The 19,857-nt window shown below is 39.2% G+C and overlaps 3 protein-coding genes across 7 annotated transcripts in view; all 3 read right to left on the bottom strand.

The window, feature by feature from the left end:
* LOC146473455 (retinoschisin-like) overlaps window positions 1-5,393 on the bottom strand; it is an 80,236-nt gene extending 74,843 nt beyond the window's left edge. Inside the window, exons 1-2 of one of the 4 annotated variants that reach the window (XM_085118155.1) lie at window positions 4,430-5,393; window positions 2,585-2,696 (exon numbers count right to left, since the gene is read on the bottom strand). In XM_085118155.1, the coding sequence (XP_084974281.1) occupies window positions 2,585-2,696; window positions 4,430-4,792 (475 nt within the window). In that variant the 5' untranslated portion in view covers window positions 4,793-5,393. The remainder of the gene's footprint in view (window positions 1-2,584; window positions 2,697-4,429) is intronic. The other 3 variants (XM_085118159.1, XM_085118158.1, XM_085118157.1) reach the window with 3 other exon arrangements.
* Window positions 5,394-6,594: 1,201 nt separating this feature from the next.
* LOC146473454 (uncharacterized) lies at window positions 6,595-9,222 on the bottom strand. The gene is made up of 2 exons (XM_085118370.1): window positions 8,855-9,222; window positions 6,595-6,951 (listed from the first exon to the last, which is right to left on the bottom strand). Exons 1-2 carry the CDS (start codon window positions 9,209-9,211, stop codon window positions 6,826-6,828), a joined length of 483 nt encoding a protein of 160 aa, XP_084974496.1. The 5' UTR covers window positions 9,212-9,222; the 3' UTR covers window positions 6,595-6,825.
* Window positions 9,223-11,306: 2,084 nt separating this feature from the next.
* Window positions 11,307-19,857, bottom strand: part of LOC146473453 (uncharacterized) — a 52,131-nt gene continuing 43,580 nt past the window's right edge. Inside the window, exons 68-75 of one of the 2 annotated variants that reach the window (XM_085118118.1) lie at window positions 17,067-17,137; window positions 16,305-16,407; window positions 15,931-15,999; window positions 15,328-15,435; window positions 14,678-14,730; window positions 14,563-14,587; window positions 13,651-13,743; window positions 11,307-12,374 (exon numbers count right to left, since the gene is read on the bottom strand). In XM_085118118.1, the coding sequence (XP_084974244.1) occupies window positions 12,288-12,374; window positions 13,651-13,743; window positions 14,563-14,587; window positions 14,678-14,730; window positions 15,328-15,435; window positions 15,931-15,999; window positions 16,305-16,407; window positions 17,067-17,137 (609 nt within the window). In that variant the 3' untranslated portion in view covers window positions 11,307-12,287. The remainder of the gene's footprint in view (window positions 12,375-13,650; window positions 13,744-14,562; window positions 14,588-14,677; window positions 14,731-15,327; window positions 15,436-15,930; window positions 16,000-16,304; window positions 16,408-17,066; window positions 17,138-19,857) is intronic. The other variant, XM_085118119.1, reaches the window with a different exon arrangement.

The raw sequence follows: 19,857 nt of genomic DNA, 5'->3' as shown, positions 1-19,857 counted from the left end.
GTGTTTTAGTAAGAATTAAGGTTAGGGGACACCTTGTGATGTCTTTCATACAGTTCATGCGTGCATTTCTGGATAGCACCGAGGAGAAAATATCACGCGATTTTTCCGAAAAAGTAACAAGCAATATATAACCAGTCTTATCGTAATTTTTCTAAACGCCTGGGAAAATCGATTTTCATCCTGGCCGTCTGCAGCTAAAAATTTTGTTCACTAGCAAAACTGAACCACTTTTAAATAAAATAGGTAAACAAATACCTTGAAGCGTATTTAGCGGAGAGCACTAATAGGCCATTTTCATGATGGCGTCATTTTACTACAGCTACCAGAATTCATTTCGTTTTCCTTTTCAAATTCGAAACTCTTTAACTGATTTTCGAAAGTGTTTAAAATAAGAGTTTATTGCATTGGCGTTCCCATCGTTATTCCGCAACATTGTCGGTCTTTCATTCTTTTATCCCGCATTATGCTATGCCCCATCAAAAAGCAACCCCAATTCACGAAATGTTTTAAAGGTTAGGTTACTAATCATCAAGTGAATGGCCCAGGACTATTATAGAGCGGTTTTCAATCGAGTGTCGTAAAACCAGAACCAAAGTAATTACTCTGGCCAATCGCAACAGATGTAAACAACACAACGAGCCAATCAGAATTCGAAGAAAATACATGTAACTGGCGCCAAGAGCGGGAAAACACGTGTGAGCAAGGCACGACTGGTTTTGGTTTCACATCACAGAGTGTAGTAAGGGACCGTTCATTTTTTATGAGCATGGGGGGGCTGGTGGGATTTAGGGGAGGGGGCATGAGAAAAAAAATGGCACTAAAGGGGGGGGGGGGGGCTACCAAAAAAAATTGAGTGAAAGAGGGGGGGGGGGGGGGGTCACCAGCAATAATTGGCTGGTAGGGGAAATTGAAAGTGGCTCAACACAAAAACAGATGAAGAAATTGAATATTATTTCAATTTTATTTAATACGATTTTCCTAACTACTTTTAATTTGTTTTACATACTGAGGTCGAAATCTGCATTCCATAATTAACAACAACTGAGGGAATGAAGCATATCTGTTGGAAAAGCAATAATGAATATAATCTGAAGTAGACACCTATGTTTGTACAAGTTCAAATTAATATAAAAACGTAACAGTCTCACTATTGAATCATCCGTGGGGGAGCAGTTTTCTATTAAGTGGTTGTACTCAGAACTATATCAAGAGATTGTTTAATGTTCCGTTTAATAGTACTCACTTTTATAAAGACTGTTGATTAGTAAATTATTTGAACCCAGGAGTATCAGTAGACTCAGTAGTATGCCTAGTGTGAACATCCAGATTAGTTTTTAGTAATAGAACTGTTGTTGGTGACTTCAGTTGACGGTAAATCTGAGCCGTAGGCCATCTTCAGAAAAGCTTGTAACTGTCATTTTTAATAGCAGTACTTTAATATCCAGGCTTGTAGGAGGGGGGGTTCGAACAAACCCCCTTTGAAGATCAATAATGACGGAAGAAAAAGCACAATGAGGAGGTTGAACAACTACATGAGGTGTACCATGCGAGAGAGTAGAATGTCCGCCCTGGTTCTAATGTATATCAAATATGATATGCCTGTCAATCTTGACGAGATAGTCAATTTGTTTGAAGGCCTACACCCGAGAATGATGCAGTTTACCAGCTTGGTGTATGACTATCAGCAGATCGAATTGCTATCAGAACTTGACAGGGCGCGGAATGTACATTGAACTTTCTTGTTTAAGTTGAGACAATTATGCCGCAGAAATGATGTATATAGCTTAAAAAGCTGCTGTAAAACAAATTTGTGATTTGCCTAAAATGGGTCTCAAAATGCAGGAAATGAGGTTTCTGGGAACCTAGATTTTCAAAAATTTCCGGGGGAGCATGTCCCCAGACCCCCCTAGTAAGAGCGCCTCCGGCGCTCAACAAACACCCCTATCTAGCCCTTATCTACGCGCCTGATATCTGTGTGTCCCCTGTTTTTTTTTCTGTTCAATATGACTTTTAACAAGAGAAATCGTTACCTAAGCAGAGAACGGTAACTTTTTAATAGTACTGTAAAGAAATCACAGTAACAATTACGTTTATCTTTGATATAAACAGTACATAAGCGTTTTGCTAAAGTTAGGAGTATGATTTGTTTCTGGTTGGGCGGGAAGGGGTGGGAGGGGTCATCAGAAAAAAATAGTTTCTGCTTGGGGGGGGGGGGGGGCATGTGGAAAAAAATTGCATGCTAGGGGGGGTCATACAGTTTCGTAGTGGCAATTAACCAAATCCCACCAGCCCCCCCATGCTCATAAAAAATGAACGGTCCCTAATGCAAAAGCGAAAAACACAATTAATTACTTTCGAAACTCAATTGAAAACCGCTTTATAGCAACAAAATAATTACATGCATTTAAAAAGGTTTTATTAAGTCAGCAGGAAATGGTCCCTATTTTTATAATAAATGCTTATCGTAAATGTTAGTCAATGAGTGAGAAATACTGCTGACTACCAATTTTTCCAGGACCTATACAACAGCATGGAGGCTGGAGAAAGGGGGGGGAGGTCCTTAGATATATAACAGACAGGTTACCTTCGCAGTATTTTCCACACCAGGCCTCCTTGCACAAGCAACTGAAGGCTTTCAACGCTTCAGTGAACCTACATGATCCGTCATTTAAACAGCCGTTCAGCTGACAGTCGTGCTGCAGAGAAATTAACATAAAAAAAATCGTGATACCCGACGCCCAAAGTGTCCCCAACTAGTCGCAGGCAGCCCAAGCTCAATATCAGAGAACCGTTGAATTATAAGGATTTCTATGGGAATACAACGGATTTGTGTAAAATGGTAGAAACTAACAATGTCATTGTTTTGTCAATAAAGTCAACTTGCCTTGTTTCTTCTTGTATTCTTTGTCATTTACCAGCTTTTCAAGCCGATTCGAAGTGATTTCCGCGAGTTAGCGTCATTCGGGTTTCCACTGTTAAGTGTAACGAAAGGCCGAACTCTATTCAACGGTTCTCTGATATTGAGCTTGGGCTGCCTGTGCACTACAAAGCATAGTTGACAAGTTTCACGCACTGATAAATTTGTTGATTGATTGATTGTACCATCCGTTGTGAGCAAAAAGCCGGTTGTAAATATATTTATTCAGTATGGCTAAACGAAAAGCTTTGCCGACCGTAGGTAGTTTACTAACAATCTTTTATTACGAAGCTTCATCTCTAAAAGTGGTTTACATAGAGGTCCTAAAACTAGATATATATTATGTAATGATACAACTAGAAATAATAAAATATAGAGCTAAAATCGAAATATATATAAACTTAAATATAAAAAGCAGAAAAAAGACACCTCTTAAAAATTTGCAAACTTGCTGAATTTCTTACAGTTTTCAGTTTTCAGTGGTAAACAGTGGTACCGCGAACGATGTTTTCCCCAATTGTATTTGATTTTGGGGAGCTTTATAGTATCTGGAACGGAAGCTGTGTTTATTTTAACTTTGCTATAATCAGAAGCTAACCATATTCAGCTTAATTAATACCCGACGGTATATTTTATTCGCCGTACAAACCGGACATGGGCACCTAGTTCAATTCCCACATTTTAGAGTTCAGAGTCGTGTAAGGAATCTATAATCTGTGGATCGCTTCTCGGCTAACACTACTTTCCGGCCAACTTAAGATCAAAGTGAGAAGCCGTTCATATGTTCATATTGAAAGGGAACGACCCGCCCTGAACAAACAACTTAAACATGTTAATTTAACACTCTTTCTGAGTTTCATTTTCATTTTTCTTGTGCGTGTTAATCATCACTACGGCTTTTTTTCATTTTTCATAAGAGTATTTCGTTGTTTCGCTTTTGTATTGTACAACAATTTCATAGATCTTTTATATCACGTCATTTGTGTTCGCTATTGTGCTGTATCCCTTAAGTGTTATCTATATTTTCACAAATTTGCATTCGCATCAATTTATTCATAATTAGCTATTATTTCTAAAATTTATAATCAACACTTCATTGTTATCTGCTTTATACAGCTATTTCAATTAACGTTGTCGGATCAAAGCTTAAAGCTTAAAGACATCTTCAAAGAGGCTGCCACCTCATCCACTTGATATCCTAACATTTCTTTCATCCAAATGGCTCGCCATCGTATATCTTCACTGGACGGACGAGGTATAGCTGATTTTGATGAACTTATTCATAAAAAATCCACAGAATTTTGAGGTCTTGTCGTACAGCTTTATACTTTGATCCGACAACGTTAATTGAAATAGCTGTATATAGTTCAAAAAATATGTAGACATCCTTGAACTGACGATAGATGCTGAAGAATATGTAACCAATGTAAAGAACTTCGAGGTAAAACGTATTTTTGTCCGGCTTAGTTTTTCTTTTCCAAGAAAAATTTAATAATTTGTCAGTTAACTCACCTCAGCCTTCATGTCATAAAATTGGATGTAAACTGATTCTTCTTCATATTCCAGGTCTTTGGTTTCTTCAATGAGTGAAAGCGCTCCCCGCTCGTTCAACTCACAAACTCCTCCCGCTTTCGCTTCGTCCAAAGTGACAATTTTACGAAAATTCGAAGAAATGCAACTTGGGTGTCTTTGGCATTGTAAACCACATGACACCAGGCTGCCAGCATGAAAAGACTTGAAGGTGGAACCTTTAAGCCGGCGATGGCTTCGAGTTATAATGGAAGAAGACAGAGATCTTGCATCCCAGTTAATCGATTGAGATGTTAGAATTGAACAACTGAAAACTAAGGCGAAGAAATGCAGGGCAGAGTCCATCTTGAGTTTGTACTGAGAATTCACTCCCACACCTGGACGTACTGAAGTACACTTATGTTAGTGGCTGACAAAGCAGACTGTTTCCACCTGTTTTTATAAATTATACTTTGTTTACTTTTTACAGGTAATTTATCAGTACAGTCATAACTGTTGCGCGAAAAGCAAATATTTTGACAACGAAGCGGTAGCACATACAATTATTACTAGAAATACGTGACTCGCACAACCTCGCGAAGCTTGGGCTGGGTGGACAGTTGATTTGAAGTGATGCTGTCTTTTGTCCTTGCTCTGTGGTTTCCTGATGTCTCCTTCTTCGCTGCTCGCGCTAAGTTTCGTCGTTTAATCTCCCTCGGCAAATCTGTCTTGTCCTTTGTGCGTCCTCCTGTGGTTCATTTGCATCACAATTTGGTCGTGTCTAACCAAAAGTAAACATATTTCACTGCTCGATGAATAAACACGTTCAGCCCTGAATGCATAAACATGAGTTGCGTCTGACGCCAGCCTGTCTTCCAACCTGCTGCTGCCTAGCAACCTTCCCTTTCTCTGACGTCATTCAAACTTCGTTTCCCGACAAATTTATTAACCTCGCGAGGAAAAACTATAGCCGACTGTTTTTTAAGTAATGTTAACATTCTTTTCAGCTTTTAGGTTAACTGATTTATTAATGAATTTCCATGGTAGGGTTTCTTTCTTTAATTAATTGCCACGAATTCTCAACGTCGTAACCATTTATCGATTTTTGTTTGGCTGGAAAAATGAGAATTTGTCTTTCCATTAATTTAAGACATTCTATAAGGAAAGATAGCAATGAAGTTGATATCCAGAACACATACAGGATCTCACTTTAAACCGGACGCGCTACATCGCTTAGACGCGAGACACCTCTGAAGGTATACGGTACTGCGTCTCTCGCTCCTTAAAAGGACATCCCTGCCACTTTAATAGCCCTTTTCACGGTTAGCTCTGCTCATTTGAATTAAAATGAAATCTAGCATGTATGTGAGGCAATTTCGGGCTATTTTGTAGTCTTAGCCCGAAATTGCCTCGCATCCACGTTGGATAACATTGTAATGCAAATGAGAAAAATTAACCGTGAAAAGGGCTATTCTCTTGTAATAAATGCTAATTTTCGGCTGCTTGGCATTTTTGGAAAAGACCGCCCAAAGATGGACCGCCAAAATTCGCGCAGTGCATTTGAGTTTGCACTAACAGCTGCCGACAGAATTGGGAGGGTAAAAAGAGAGCATGCGCAAGAGTGACATAATTCACTAGACTCAGCCTTAGAGCAAAAAGCCTGTGATTAAGCAGCAGTGACGGGCAGTAAAAATCATACAGACAGTGCCACGCTCGGAACGTAATCTGTATTGGGTCTCTAGTAAGATTAGCTCTCCAACAATGACGCACTTGTATCTTGGCTAGGACATTTCATACTTCGTACATAGAATAAGAAAAACCACAGGATGAGTTGCAGTCTCTTCTGGATCCCTTTCCCTTGCAGACTGGCAAAATCGTAGCATCTTAAAAGTCTTGGGGGACTTAAAAGAAAATAAAACTCCAAGTCTAGTATAGTAGTAGTCTTGGAGCAAAAAGTGCAAATTATTTTCCACCAAAATGGGGTGGGGATACTGACAGTGCAAATAAATAAATAAATAAATAAATAAATAAATAAATAAATAAATAAATAAATAAATACATAAATAAATAAATAAATAAATAAATGAATAAATATATAAATAAATAAATAGATAAATAGATAAATAAATAAATAAATAAATAAATCACAAACCGGAGCCACACAAAAATGAAATTAGTGACTTTTATTATGACAACCACGAAACCATTACTCCTTTTTTCACAAGCTCCTGCCTAGAATATTTTATTCATCGTTCACCCAGATCTAAGCTATTGCTTGTTGTCAATCTAGTCATGACTTCTATTGCATTCAATTCTTTGCCTTTGTAGTATGCACCTGATGTCATGGGCCTTTGCCCGTACACGGCTCGTTCTTTCAACGATCGGCTTTAGTTACACTGCTAGTCCTTTAGGCCTTCACAATATTCTCCACCCAAGGTTCCTTCACACATACAGTTGAAAGCTTTCGACGCTTCATTGAAAACACACGAGCCTCCATTCAGGCAACTGGTCAGCTGACAGTCGTGCTGTAGAGAAATTGTTTGGGGTGAATATAGGCGAAGTCGTATAAGGTAACAAACATGGCCGTTTATACGACAGAAATTACTCTAGGCCACGGCTAAGCTTAGCTAAGCCGCCAATTACACGAAAATGTTCTGGTTATGCTTATCTAAGCCGCGGCTTGGCTAAGTCGTGACCTTATACTGTTATAATTTTTTTGACACATTTATACATTAAGTTCGTAACAGCTACGATGCTAGTTATTCAGTAATCCGTATGCAGCATATTTCTCGAAGACTTTCTTTTTAACCGCATTCTCGTTCCCAGGATTTTTCCCGCCCCTCTCAATTTTCAATGCAAAAGCCCTGGGAACGAGTTTGGTCAGGAGCCTAACACCTGGGTTGGTATAAATAAAGGGCCCTAATTGGAAGCGATTCCCCACGCTGTATTTCTACCATGGTGGGTAATAAAGGTCAAACTCAAATTAGAATCTCTCGGTGAGAAAATAATCAAGCAAATAGAGCGGTTATCGTAAAGCCAAAACCAGTAATTATTCTGGTCAATCGCAACAGATGTAAACAATACAACGAGTCAATCAGAATTCGAAGCAAATACATGAAACTGGCGCCAAGCGCGGGTAAACGCGGGTGGCAAAAACACAATTGGTTTTGGTTTGGATTCCCATTGGTTGAGAGAGTGGCGCGAGTTTTGTTAACCAATCACAGAGCGTAGTAATGCAAAACCGAAGCAAACGCGAAATTACTTTCGACACTCAATTGAAAACCGCTCTATAGGTTCAAAATTTATCTACTGATGCAATAGAGGTCTATCAAACGCGGAGTAAACACATACATGTCATGAGGGTCTCGCGCGTTTAAAAAGGATTTTGAGGTCCCCGCTCATTAACGCCGGTCATTAATTGAAAAAGCATCTATACTGAAAACAAATATTTGGAGTCTTTGAAATTAACAAAAATATTATCTGGAAGCTGATGTTAATTTCAACCAACAACATGTTCTTCTTAATTTCATCAATATTTTTTAACTTCACCTTTTTTTATGGATGTCGGCAGTAAAGAAAGCTATCACTCAAACTTCACATATATGGCGTATCTCATTATTATGTCAAATACTAATCAACTGGGAACTACAAGTTAAATAAAAGGAAACGAATGAAAAGTTAACCGAAGACAGCTGTACGGCAAGTAATAAAACTGAACAAACTAAGAAAAACTTTAACGGCAGGTGAATATGGGTCAGGTACCGATTACACGTTGCCGAGAGAAGTTCCAGGCACGTAGGCAGTCTGGCGCTGGCTAAATGTTGACGTTGTCATGTGAAAAGTGGCTTCAACAACGAGAACGGATCAAATGATTTTACCGTCGTTGACAAATCATTTTTGTGAATTATATTTTTCAAATCCAAGCAGCTTAATGTTTTTCTATCCCTTTGTCTGTCATATTTTAAGGGAAAAATCGACTTTTTGATGAGTCATTTTTTTCCGTAGCGCAATATTTTGGCGTGAGACGGTTGTTTGCCCGGTTAGCCAAGTTGGCCCGGACAACGCATTTGCTTGAAAAATTCTGAAAATTCTCAGTCGACCGTCGGGCGGCTGGCCCGTTTCTCATGTAATCGCAACGTTGATTAGCCAGCGGCGGAGCTCGGCAACGGGCGGCGTAAGCCTTGAGTAAATCGCCTCTTCTCGCCGCTCCGCCAGCCAAACTTCGCTTTTTCCTAATATCGATCGGCTACGTTGATTTTTGTTGATGAAAAATCAATTTTTTTTAAGATGAGTTTTGTTGATGTCGACACCTCATGCAATCCGCCCCTTAACAATACGAACTTCAAGATAACTAAAAAAAAAAAAGGAATCCGGCACACACAAAAAAATTGAGGAGTATACATTACATTCACCTATTATGTAACTAACCTTGGTGTACAGAAATTGAGTATAAACTGATTCCTCCTCATATTCGAGCTCTTGCGTTTCGTCAATGAGTGACTCGTTCAACTCACAAACACCTCCCGTGACTGGTTCATAAAGGCTATAAGCCTTACGAAAAGTTGCGGAGACGCAACGCGTGTGTCTTTGGCAATGTAGAACACATATCACCATGCTAAGAGAAGGAAATGACTTGAAGGTGGAACCTTTTAGCCGACGATGACTTCGAGTGATGACAGGGGTGGACAGAAAGCTTGCATCCCAAGCAAACGCTTGAAATGTAAGAATGAGACAGAAAAGGACTTGAACAAGGAAACGAAAAGAGTCCACTTTGAGCTTGTACATTTACTCCCGCAAATTATGTCTTGTTAATAATGCACTGCAAAAATGCACTGTCTTTTGGGGAATACTGTTTACTTTTTAAAACCAAATTAAATTAGAATTTCAGCCATTTGCTGACACTGCGTCAAAAAATAAAACCTGCCGCGACAATGAATGATCTAAATTAAAAATTTAAAAGGCGACTGTTTTAATTTGGTTTGCCTCTTAAATTAAAGTTAAGGACGGTGCCTACTAATATCGAAGTATTTTTGTGCGGTTTATGACTATGCGGGAAAAGCAGATCTTAGCAAGGCCTATTGGAATCTAAAAAGAAAATTGGGGGTAACCATGCATTTTTCAGAGATAACTAAGCTATGATATCTCTAAAAAGTGCCAAAATATAAAGCAATGTATGGGATTTTTTCCTAACTTGAAGCTTAATTATCTCGGAAAAATGCATGGTTACCCCCAATTTTCTTTTGAGATACCAAAAGCATTTGCTAAGTTCTGATTTCTCTGTATATTTTTAAACCGCGCAAAAATATTCCTGTATTAGTTGGCACCACCCATAGGAAACCCGAGTATCTTGAGATGCGCAGAACGTATGCGCAGTAACAATAGTAGGCACCGTCCTTAAAAGAATAAGTTTGGAGTTTTCCGAAGGTCAAACTGTTTCAAGTGTTCAGTAAACAACGGTGAACCGTAATAAACTGGTTAAACGTATAGGTCAGAGTCTGCGTTATTATTTTTTTCATCGTTTTGCAAACACTATATAGCATCAAGGAAAAAAGTAAACTATCTTTGCTTAAAAGAAATGTGATATTAATTTTTAAGTCTGGTGAATAAATAGTAAATGCTAACAGTATACAGGATGTTTGTCACAAGAACCTCTAATTTCCTGTAGCTCATCGGTAGAGCAACCGAATTAGTACTCGGAAGTTTATAGGTTCAACTCCGGTTAAGGAAATTCTTCTCTAGAGTTTTACTTTTTAAAAAAGAATTGATTTACTTCTGCTTATTACGATGAAATACTTGTTTCTAGCCTGTTCCAGGCTCCTGGAGAGACGCGCGAAGGAGAGGGCGAGGGGACGAAAACGAGAAGGGACTCGCCCTCTCCTTCGCACGTCTCTCCAGGAGCCTGGAACAGGCTGACTTGTTTCTTCTTTTAGAACCTTCACACTTGTATGTGTGATTCAGTGCGCATGCTTAAGGTGTCGCCCCAAAATGAACATAGCGGCAAAATGAGTGCGCATGCTCCGCAGCTTTGTGATTCGAGCGAGAATCGATTACGGATGCTCCACTTCAATCGCCAAATTCACACCTGTTACCACAATATATTTTTTTGGTTGAATAAGATATGTGATGGAGGAAGTTCGAAGGAACCTTTCCTGAAAGCGGCAACATTATCTATTTTGATTTGGGCTTATCCCCGCGAAACAAAAACGAACAATGGAAATTTTAAAAATGCCGCCATTTCGCCGAAAGATTGCTCACGCGTGACGAGCATGCGCACTCATTTTGCCGCTGTGTCTCCAAAGTGATCTCATAACTAAACATGCGCACACTCTCGACCAGGCTACCATTCTCTTTTTTTTTTAATCTAACCACAACCTCGTTCCCAGGGTCTCTTCTTCCTCCTTCGGGATAGCGAAGGAGGAAGAGGGGGTCCTGGGAACGAGGCTGATCTAACCAGTGTCAGTAGTCTCATACGCAAGGAAATAAGGGGTTTTTTTTTTCAGTAATGAAACTGTGGTACTGCGTCGGTGGAGCAATGGAAACGAATATTTGGTTTTATCAACTAAGTTGATAAGGCGGTTAGGGTACCACTGGACGCAACGCCAAAGATAAGACAAACAAATAAAGCTCTAGACTGCAAAACAGTCGTATTTTTTGCGAACGCCAGCGACGGTCAATATTCGAACGAAAGGTCTGGAGCGAGTCTAAAAACGGCGAGGGAGAATGGGGAGAGACGCACGCACAGGCCCTACGGGCGTGTGAGGCTCGTACGCTTCACACGCGAGGATCACGCTTACGGCGCTTCGCGCCTTCCGAAAACGTCGGAAAACGACTGTTCTGCAGTCTAATAAAGCTCGTATTGTATTGTATTATTTCACAAGAAGAGTAACGTAAAACCTTTATTGAGAAACTTTACACTTTTTTTCATGAAATGAAACAAAACATTACTGTCAATAAATAAAAGATAATTTGTTTAAAAAGAATAATATATATTTCCCACGCTTATGTATATCACATCATATAAAGATAAGCATTCTCTTTACAAGAGAGATTGTAACATGCACTTCAAATTAAGCATGAAATATATTATTTTCTCGTTGTAAAAAATGTAGCTGTGAAATGAATAATCGATAAATCTTCTTGGCAAACAAAAATAAAAATGTGCTTTATAAAATGAACAAAAGGAACTCTAGGATTGGTTGATAAAGCAAAATTACAGTTTCAAAATGAATTAGTGGTTATTAAAAAATACTGATAACCCTTTTACCCTCACAGCCAATCTTGATCCATGCAACGTGGTTCTAGTTTTGAGTCTTTGGATGAAATCCTAATGTGATATTATTCAAATGAAAGCTACTTAACTGTATGCTGTTCTGACTTCACGGTGATTGTAATAAACGCTTGAGTCTGTGGACGAAAGCTATGAAAAAGTACTCTCCTATGTTGCTGTTTGTATTTCGGTATTTTACATAATAAAATTTGGGATTTCTCTTTTGACTTTGGCGGTTTTTGGGAATGAAAGGGTTATCGGTTTGATGCTAAGACACTGACAGGTAACTGAGTCAATCAAGTGAGATTTTTATAGTTGCTTTCCTCACAATACTGCGGCCGAAAATTTCAATTATGGTAAACATTACAGAAGAGAAAAATCAATTTCTTCCTAAGAAAAATGTCATACGATTTCTATTTATCTAACTAATCATTTGTAATGCAGGCGAAAGACTCTATCATGGACTTACAGTATTCAAATGCGAGCAACAGACGTTACAAAGGATTGTCACAATGGAGTCGGGATCCACATAAACTAATTTGAAAGAAGCTATCTAGATAATTATAATATTCTCTAAGTTGTTTCATGCCATAATCATGTTTCTTGGTTATCCATCTGTGTTGTTAAATCTCGTACTTTTTGCGCCCAGTACTCGCTGCTTTGCTGAAGCTGGATTGAAAGCTGGAGACGAAGAAAGTAAAGACGCAAATGTTTAAAGTCAGATTACCAGCATACACAGTGCTGCGCAAAGCCAGATCATAGTATAATACTTAGTGTTTCAACGGGATTGTCTTGTTATTTACTTTATTTACTTTACTTTATTGAATTCCTTTCAACTAATACATAGAAAATGAAAATAATAAAATAAGAATATCCTAAGCGTCAGCAACTGGAGTAGAAAACAGGACGATGTCCAAATTGATATTCAGCCCCCAACAAAAAGTATTTAAAATGATAACAAAACAGAAGTATTAATAGTAATAAATTATTATATAATTACAATCAAGTTAATTTTCTTTACATATTCCTTACATAAGATTTCTTTGCTACGCGACCTTTTGAATGAAAACCTCACTGAAAGGTGAATATAGATTTTCGTCAATCACATGATAATACTGCAAAAGAGCTTCTCTTTTTCTCATTTGTTTTTCTCCGGGACATCGATGCATGGTGCGCAAATGGAGGCGTGGAGCGGCGACAATCTTGTGCACAAGCTATCACCTTTTATAAGGTAGAGAAGTCAGTAAACAACGTTTTCCACGATTCCCGCAATTCTTCAGCCCCTGAGAACTGTGCTCCTGTAAACCGTTTGATTCAAAAGGGTCGCGCACTAGTTAGTGCCCTGCGCAGCCGTTATTAGTGTCGTCACCAAACGCCTCTCCCCACTAACTAAGAGTTCTGTGACGACCTTTATAACGGCTGCAAAGGAGACTACGTACCAATGAAATCGGTGGACATGAATGTTACTTGAAAGTCCCGGTAACTTACCGGGCCCGATAAGTATATTTTCAAATGTTAGTAAATTGACTTCTGTTATGAAACATTTATCATCAAAGACACTTATCGGGCCCGGTAAGTTACCGAGGGCCCGTTTCTCGAAAGACCCGGTAACTTACCGGACCCGATAAGTGTCTTTGGTGATAACTGTTTCTTAACAGAAGTCAGTTTTTGTTAGCTTTTAATACTAAATTTTAAAATCTTATAATTCTATGAAAACATTGACCAAGTACCATGTCTGCAATCACTGTGTAATGGGCGAAAAAACGTTTAAAAATAAACTTATCGGGCCCAATGAAAACATTGGCCAAGTACCATGTCTGTAATCACTGTGTAATCGGCGAAAAAACATTTAAAAATAAACTCATCGGGCCCGGTAAGTTACCGGGACTTTCGAGAAACGGGCCCCAGAGACGTAGCATTTTGCGACCGGTTACAAATCTACGGTAACACACCATACCTCACCGACTCTCTGTATCCAATAAGACTTGTCTAGAACTTGCGGGTCCTTCACACCAGCTTTATCCATTTCTTTCCTCATAATGAACCTCATCTGCATAAAATAAAGATGGCCGCGGTTACACACACTGAGGTAAACGTAATTCCCGACGTGATAGCGGTTACACTTAACAAGTTATCTTACAATTGACAGTTACGTGCACAGTTTCCTTTAGCTTTCTTTTTTGTTTATGAATGCCAATACCCTGTACAAATAACAAGTTAATCGTCAAGATAGACTGCGAGCAGACTCATATTTTCCTTTTGGTTATCGCAGTGTGCGCGCGATATATGTGCCCTCCCTTTTGCGCACAAGTCATGCGGATTTGTCGCTCACCGCTCGTCGATTACGCACTCTCTCCATTGACTGAAAGGAACATAACAGACTTCTCGCAGTCTATTGTCACGGGTGCTTGCCCCATATTTACGTGTACCGGTAAATCTCGAGAAAAAGGCAGTCACAAAGACAACTTTATATTCACCGCTTTACAGGAACTTTAATATATTTAACAATCATGGTGTGAAATTGCGTGGACTATCGTTTGGTACATATCCATCGGCTGACGAGGCCGTAGGCCGATTCTCCGTGGTCCCCGAGACGCGAAATAACTTACTTAGCTCATTACTAAAAACTGGATCATTGCATAATGCAATTCCGGAAATTTGATTGGCTTCGTGGCCATAGTATGTGATCCTGTATCCAACGCGCTCTCGTGGAATAATTGTTAAAGATCCATTGTGTACAGACCATGAATATTGTGCGCACCAAGACCATACTTGGACAATGTTACAATGTGTTGAATAATAGAATCGCAATCTACTGTCAATGAAAGAAACCATTACAAATCAAGCAAGGAAAATCAGAAATCTTTACCTTATCCTTTTGTGCAGACTTTTGTCTGAAAACGGAGATAAAAACTGAAGTGAATCGAAAAGAAAAAAGCATGGGAAATCAATAATAAATTCAAAAACTGCTATGTTTTACTTACAGTCCTTTGTCCAACGACGAGTAAGCGGAATCATTTAATCCGTAAGCGTCCATCTGAAAATAAAATGAAATTGATATGAAAATAGAAAGCATTTTAAAAGTGTTTTGAATTTTCAGACAGTTGTTTTGCGCGGCCGCTCCGAGAAGTCTCGTGAATAAGGCTGACAAACACCTCCAAAGGGGATACTGAGCCCTCAAACGCCAATTCTTAGAATAACAGTAGACCTACACCCTCAGTCAAAAGCTCTATTTTCACTGGACCCTTATAACCTGCAGTTGCATTGTTTTTTAGGGTTGAGAGCATTGTTCTGTTGTTCATTCTTTTGTTCTCGCGACCAACCATGTAAGACGTTGCAAATGGTTCAGGTCAACCCTAGAGTAAACCCTGTGTGTACGCAATTTGGCATCTCTAAACTTGCGATGATTTGCTCTTGGCCAGGGCTTAAATCCCCTTGAAACCCTGAATATTCATTCAACTCAACTGAACTTCAAAATATTGCCTCCCGTTACTGCCAGGGCGCGAAAGCAGGTTCATCAAGAGGCCATACAAAAAAATTGTCAACAAAACAGTACATAAATGACACCAATGACCTTTGCTACTGCGCACGTTAGCAGCACGTGATAGACAGGTCTTCTGATCTACCAACTTACTATATTGTCTGTATCTCGGTGAGGAACTTCCGCAAACTTATAAGACTCTACTTGAGCCTTCAGTGCCATGACTGTCTGATCACGTGACTCCAGTTGAAGTTGCAGACTCTGGAAAGAAAAAGAGAAAACTGGTATGACTAGAGAGTGAAAACAAGTGTTGGTTTTACAGACGAGAACCTTGTGATGGGCGGCCTCTCAAAAGTGCGATGGCTGACTTTAGGCTGGTTAAACCCAACCTGCGAGCTTGGGATCTACCGGACTTACGGACGAGAATGCCCTTTAGCCAAATGGAACGCTGGCCTTGGGATCTACATTGAGACGACGACCATACTACTCACAAAAAAGACGGAGAGTCGGCATTTGGCACTGGTATTCCAGGCCATGTTTTGGTAAAAATTGAGTGTAAGTTAGTCGGTTGCTAGCCTTGAAAAAAGGAAAATGTCCATGCGTCGAAAGTTTCTGGAGGGGGAGTTAAGCGCATAATTAACATGACAGTGGACTGAAAAACAGAATGCCACCCTTAGATTTACTATGAGTGGCTCTTCAAGTCAAATGACAGAATGATTAAGGCCTTGAATAAAGTTAAGGATGTCTTGTAATTACCTTTCTTGCTGCCGCTTCTCTATCGATGATGTGCCTCTGCCGTAGATTTTCCTTGTTTAACGTGTTTAGCTGTAAAGAAGGAAGTAAAAGTTCAGGTGGAAACCGTGAATAACAAAGAAAACAAGTGTGACACATAAACTTAAGTAGGAGAGTCTCTTCCGCGGGAAGAGGCGTACAGGTTGCATGGAAGGGTAGAATAAAGTTGGCATGTTTTAGCCTTTTTCCATCGGAATATTTTTTTATGTGTGGAATATCTAACACTGCGGTGCTAAAAATAGATTTGCACTGCATATCACAGGAAAATACGTCAAATCAAGTGAACCGCAACTGACAACTAATGGGAAGGTTTCTGCATTTTAAAATTTTGTTCTTACCTGTTGATTGAGTTGTTGAATAGTTTCCACGTTGGTTTTTAATCGTCCATGAAGATCTTCAATGGCGTGCGCCTTACTCATTGCCTCTGTGTCTTGGTCGTTCCTGTAAAGAGAAATAAACAAGTAAATAAATGGAGTGAGTGTGAATAAGCGACCGAAAACCGAGCGACTGATTGGACCAAGCGAATGTGCGACAGAACGACTAAACAACCAAGCGACCGTGCGACAACGCGACTTTCCGTCCTAGTGATTGAGCGACAGAGTGGACAGGCGATAGGAAAAACAAACAGGTTAACCACTGAGTAACTGAGAGACCACTTGACTGACCGATCGAGTGATTGAGTGACCAAGTGGCTGAACAAGCAAGCGCACAGACGAGTCAATGCAAGAACAAACAAACGAACTTACAAACAAAGAAGTAACTACGCCAGTTAGAGAATAAACAAGATAACGAACGAAAGGACAAGTTCGTGGACCTGAACTAAACGAAAAAGAACAAACGGACGAAGAAACAAGCAAGGGGACGAACGAAAAAATAAACAAACAAACAAACAAACAAACAAATAAAAGGATGAACGTATGAACGAAAGCGAGAATAATTAAGTTACTTTCAAGTGAATTCGAATTACTTCCAGGCTTTGTAAGATTCGCAACATTAAGAATTCAGCCTCCGGAGGAGAAAACACCTTTAAAATCCCATCACTGCACCCTAGTTCTAATTGAAGACAACGTTAATAACAGGCATGAAGAAAGAATACTCACTCATATTCCTGTAACCGGTTGCGAAGTTGATGAAGAAGCACTTGTTGTTGAGCAGAGTGGGATTGTAAGGCCTGAGAGGGGAGACAAAGATTTTATTAGAAAACCTTATTCCACGAGGTTCTCTGGTTAGTCTATCAAAGGTCCTTTTTAGTCCACGGTATTAAAACGGCACTAAGTTTGCATGGGTTAGGTAGTTGACATAAGAATGCAGAAGAGCTACTTTTACATCATTCTTTTACATTTTAAACCGAAAACAAGACAGGCAAAGCAAAAAACAAAACCAAAACATGTTCTTCATACTTAAACATTCAAGCACAAACACAATTTCTCGTAACATCAGTTCTCTGCTTTACGCGATTTGAAATTGAATAGCGAAACGCTAGTGACGCGAATAAAAAAAGATCATGTATGAAGAAGAAAGCCTTAAAAAGTCTTTCGGAATCGTGAAAATTCATTAGGGTTGGAACGCAGAGAAAAATTGAAAATTAAGCTCTCGTTAAATTGCCTCATGAACACGCGAACAGAACGTGATTTTGTTTCCGTAACAAACATTATAAATTTACTTGAATAAGAGTACATTTGAAATTTTAACAACATTATAAGACCAGTAACTTAAATAAGAGTGAAATTTCTTCACTAAAAAAAAAACAATTCAACCTTGGCTTACATGAGAAAACGCTGGGCAAAGCCCATGACAATTCAGACAAGCAAAGCTAAGCTGATGCTCAAAACGAATGTAGCAGGGACAGTTATGGACAGGATTTGTGCATCCTCCACGTGTTTTTCCAAAGCCATCCAGGTTTGTTAAAGAGCCAAGCAAAGGTGTTCCAATGCATAGAAGAACTGAACTATCTCCGCTATGAACCGAGTCAGCATCGGATTCCGCCATTGTTGAAATTTAAAATCGATGAATGAAATTTCTCTGTTCCTATAACGCGCAGCTGCAATTTTCTCGACAGGAAATTTTGGACATTCTGATTTGAGAATACGTTTCCAAGACATTTACAAATTACAAAGCGGTCTCCATTTTTCGAGAAATAAGCGTAGCGTTAATCAGTTTTAGAGAACCACGTTTTGGCATCTGTGTTTTTGTAGATTTGCTTTCGTTATATTTCGTATACTTAAAGGCGTTTCAGTCATTGTTACGCGCAATTTTAATAACAGTCGAAAAAACTTTTCCTTTGTTCCGGAACAAAACTAAAAAGTCCAGGAGAGTAATACAATCACAAATTAATATTTTATGTTTCACTCAATGTTTGCATGATTAACGTCACATTAATTTTAAAGTGCATTAATGTTTCGAAAAAAGAAAACCACGAACAGCTGCAGTATTCTTCCACCTGCTGACATCATTTGCACAAGCCTATTGTAAACCTGAGGCCCCCGTTCACACTAATACGGTTTCGTTTAACAATGCATAATTTTCATACCTTTTTGCCTATTGTTCACGCTAAACCGTTCGAAAGCGCTGTTGAAAACGGAGGCTTTCGAAAACTTTTCAGTGAAAACGTATCGTTTTGAAAAGACTTCGTTTTCTAGTGTGAACAGGTGAAAACAGAGACTTTTGAAAAGGATGACGTCAGTAACGTCACACGACATTGGTTCCAGTCCAACTCTGAGCATCTACAGAGCGCAGCCCCGGGCTCCAGTAGTTTACATCGTTTACGAGCGTTTTAGCGTGCCGGGGCAGGTGAAAAAGATGAGAAAACGCTAGTGTGGACGGAATTAGTACATTGCACGGTTTCTTTTATTACCAAAACACTTTGGGGTTTTTGTGCAACATTGTATTATTATTTTTAAGGATTCTCCGAATAGGAATTGAGAGCTCAATTCTTAATCGAACCTTCCGACAAAATCCAACATCAAACTGTATTATTTAGTTTCAAATAAAATGTGTTATAGGTGTTAGTTTGTATTGGAAATTATTAATAAGTAATGCACTTTGCTGAGATAATTTACACGAAAACCGGTTGTGGTGTTTTCAATGTTAATTGCTAAAAACTTTAACCACAAATTACAGTTATCACGCATCTTTACAAAGATTTCACGTCCCGTGAGAATGAGAAAATAATGGCAGGCTTCGCATAGACCTGTATGACTATGTGAACACGAAAATCAACCGAGTCTTTAAGGCGCCAGACTTGTAATCCGGTTTTCCCGGTTTCGAGCCTTCTTTTCTACTTAGCTTCACGGTGGTGAAATTGGTCAGGCTGGTTAGGCTTTCACCAGTTGGGATCTTTAAAACAGGGGCACCCAACGGATCGTTTCTGAAGGGAATTTTCACGTCGAACTTTCGTGATATGGGAAATTTAAGGCCTAGTGTTTCGGATAGATAAAAATGTCGTTTCGAGTACCGAAAAAGGTCAGCTAAGATTTTCGGAAAGGAAATAAGACCTAAGGTTTTAGGGAAATGGACAAAGATGCCCTAGTAATTTCGAAAAGACCCAGGTTGCCCTAGAATGACCGAACAGATAAAAATATTATAGCGCGGCCTAAAATGAAGCTACAGAGCTTTAAAGGCACTCCAGATAGCCTCAAATAGCGTTTCAAGGGATCTGAGAGAAAACTGTCGTTGGGTGCCCCTGTTTAAAATTCTTGTGTTTCATTGGTAATGTTACTTTCTCTCATTGTAAAGCGCATTTGATTACAGTGGAACCCCGCCTTACGACCACCTCGTTATTACGACCACTTTTTTGAGCCCCAAACGAATTGAAATTCCAGTCATTTCCTTAGTTTTACAACCTCGTTAATCCGACCAGCCCGTTATTACGACCACATTTTCATGACCCGA

This window comes from Pavona decussata, unplaced genomic scaffold (genome assembly GCF_977016875.1).
Source record: "Pavona decussata unplaced genomic scaffold, jaPavDecu1.1 SCAFFOLD_93, whole genome shotgun sequence".
NCBI lineage: Eukaryota > Metazoa > Cnidaria > Anthozoa > Scleractinia > Agariciidae > Pavona > Pavona decussata.
The sequence above is the reverse complement of the archived record's forward strand: the minus strand, read 5'-3'. Positions and strand labels throughout refer to the sequence as shown.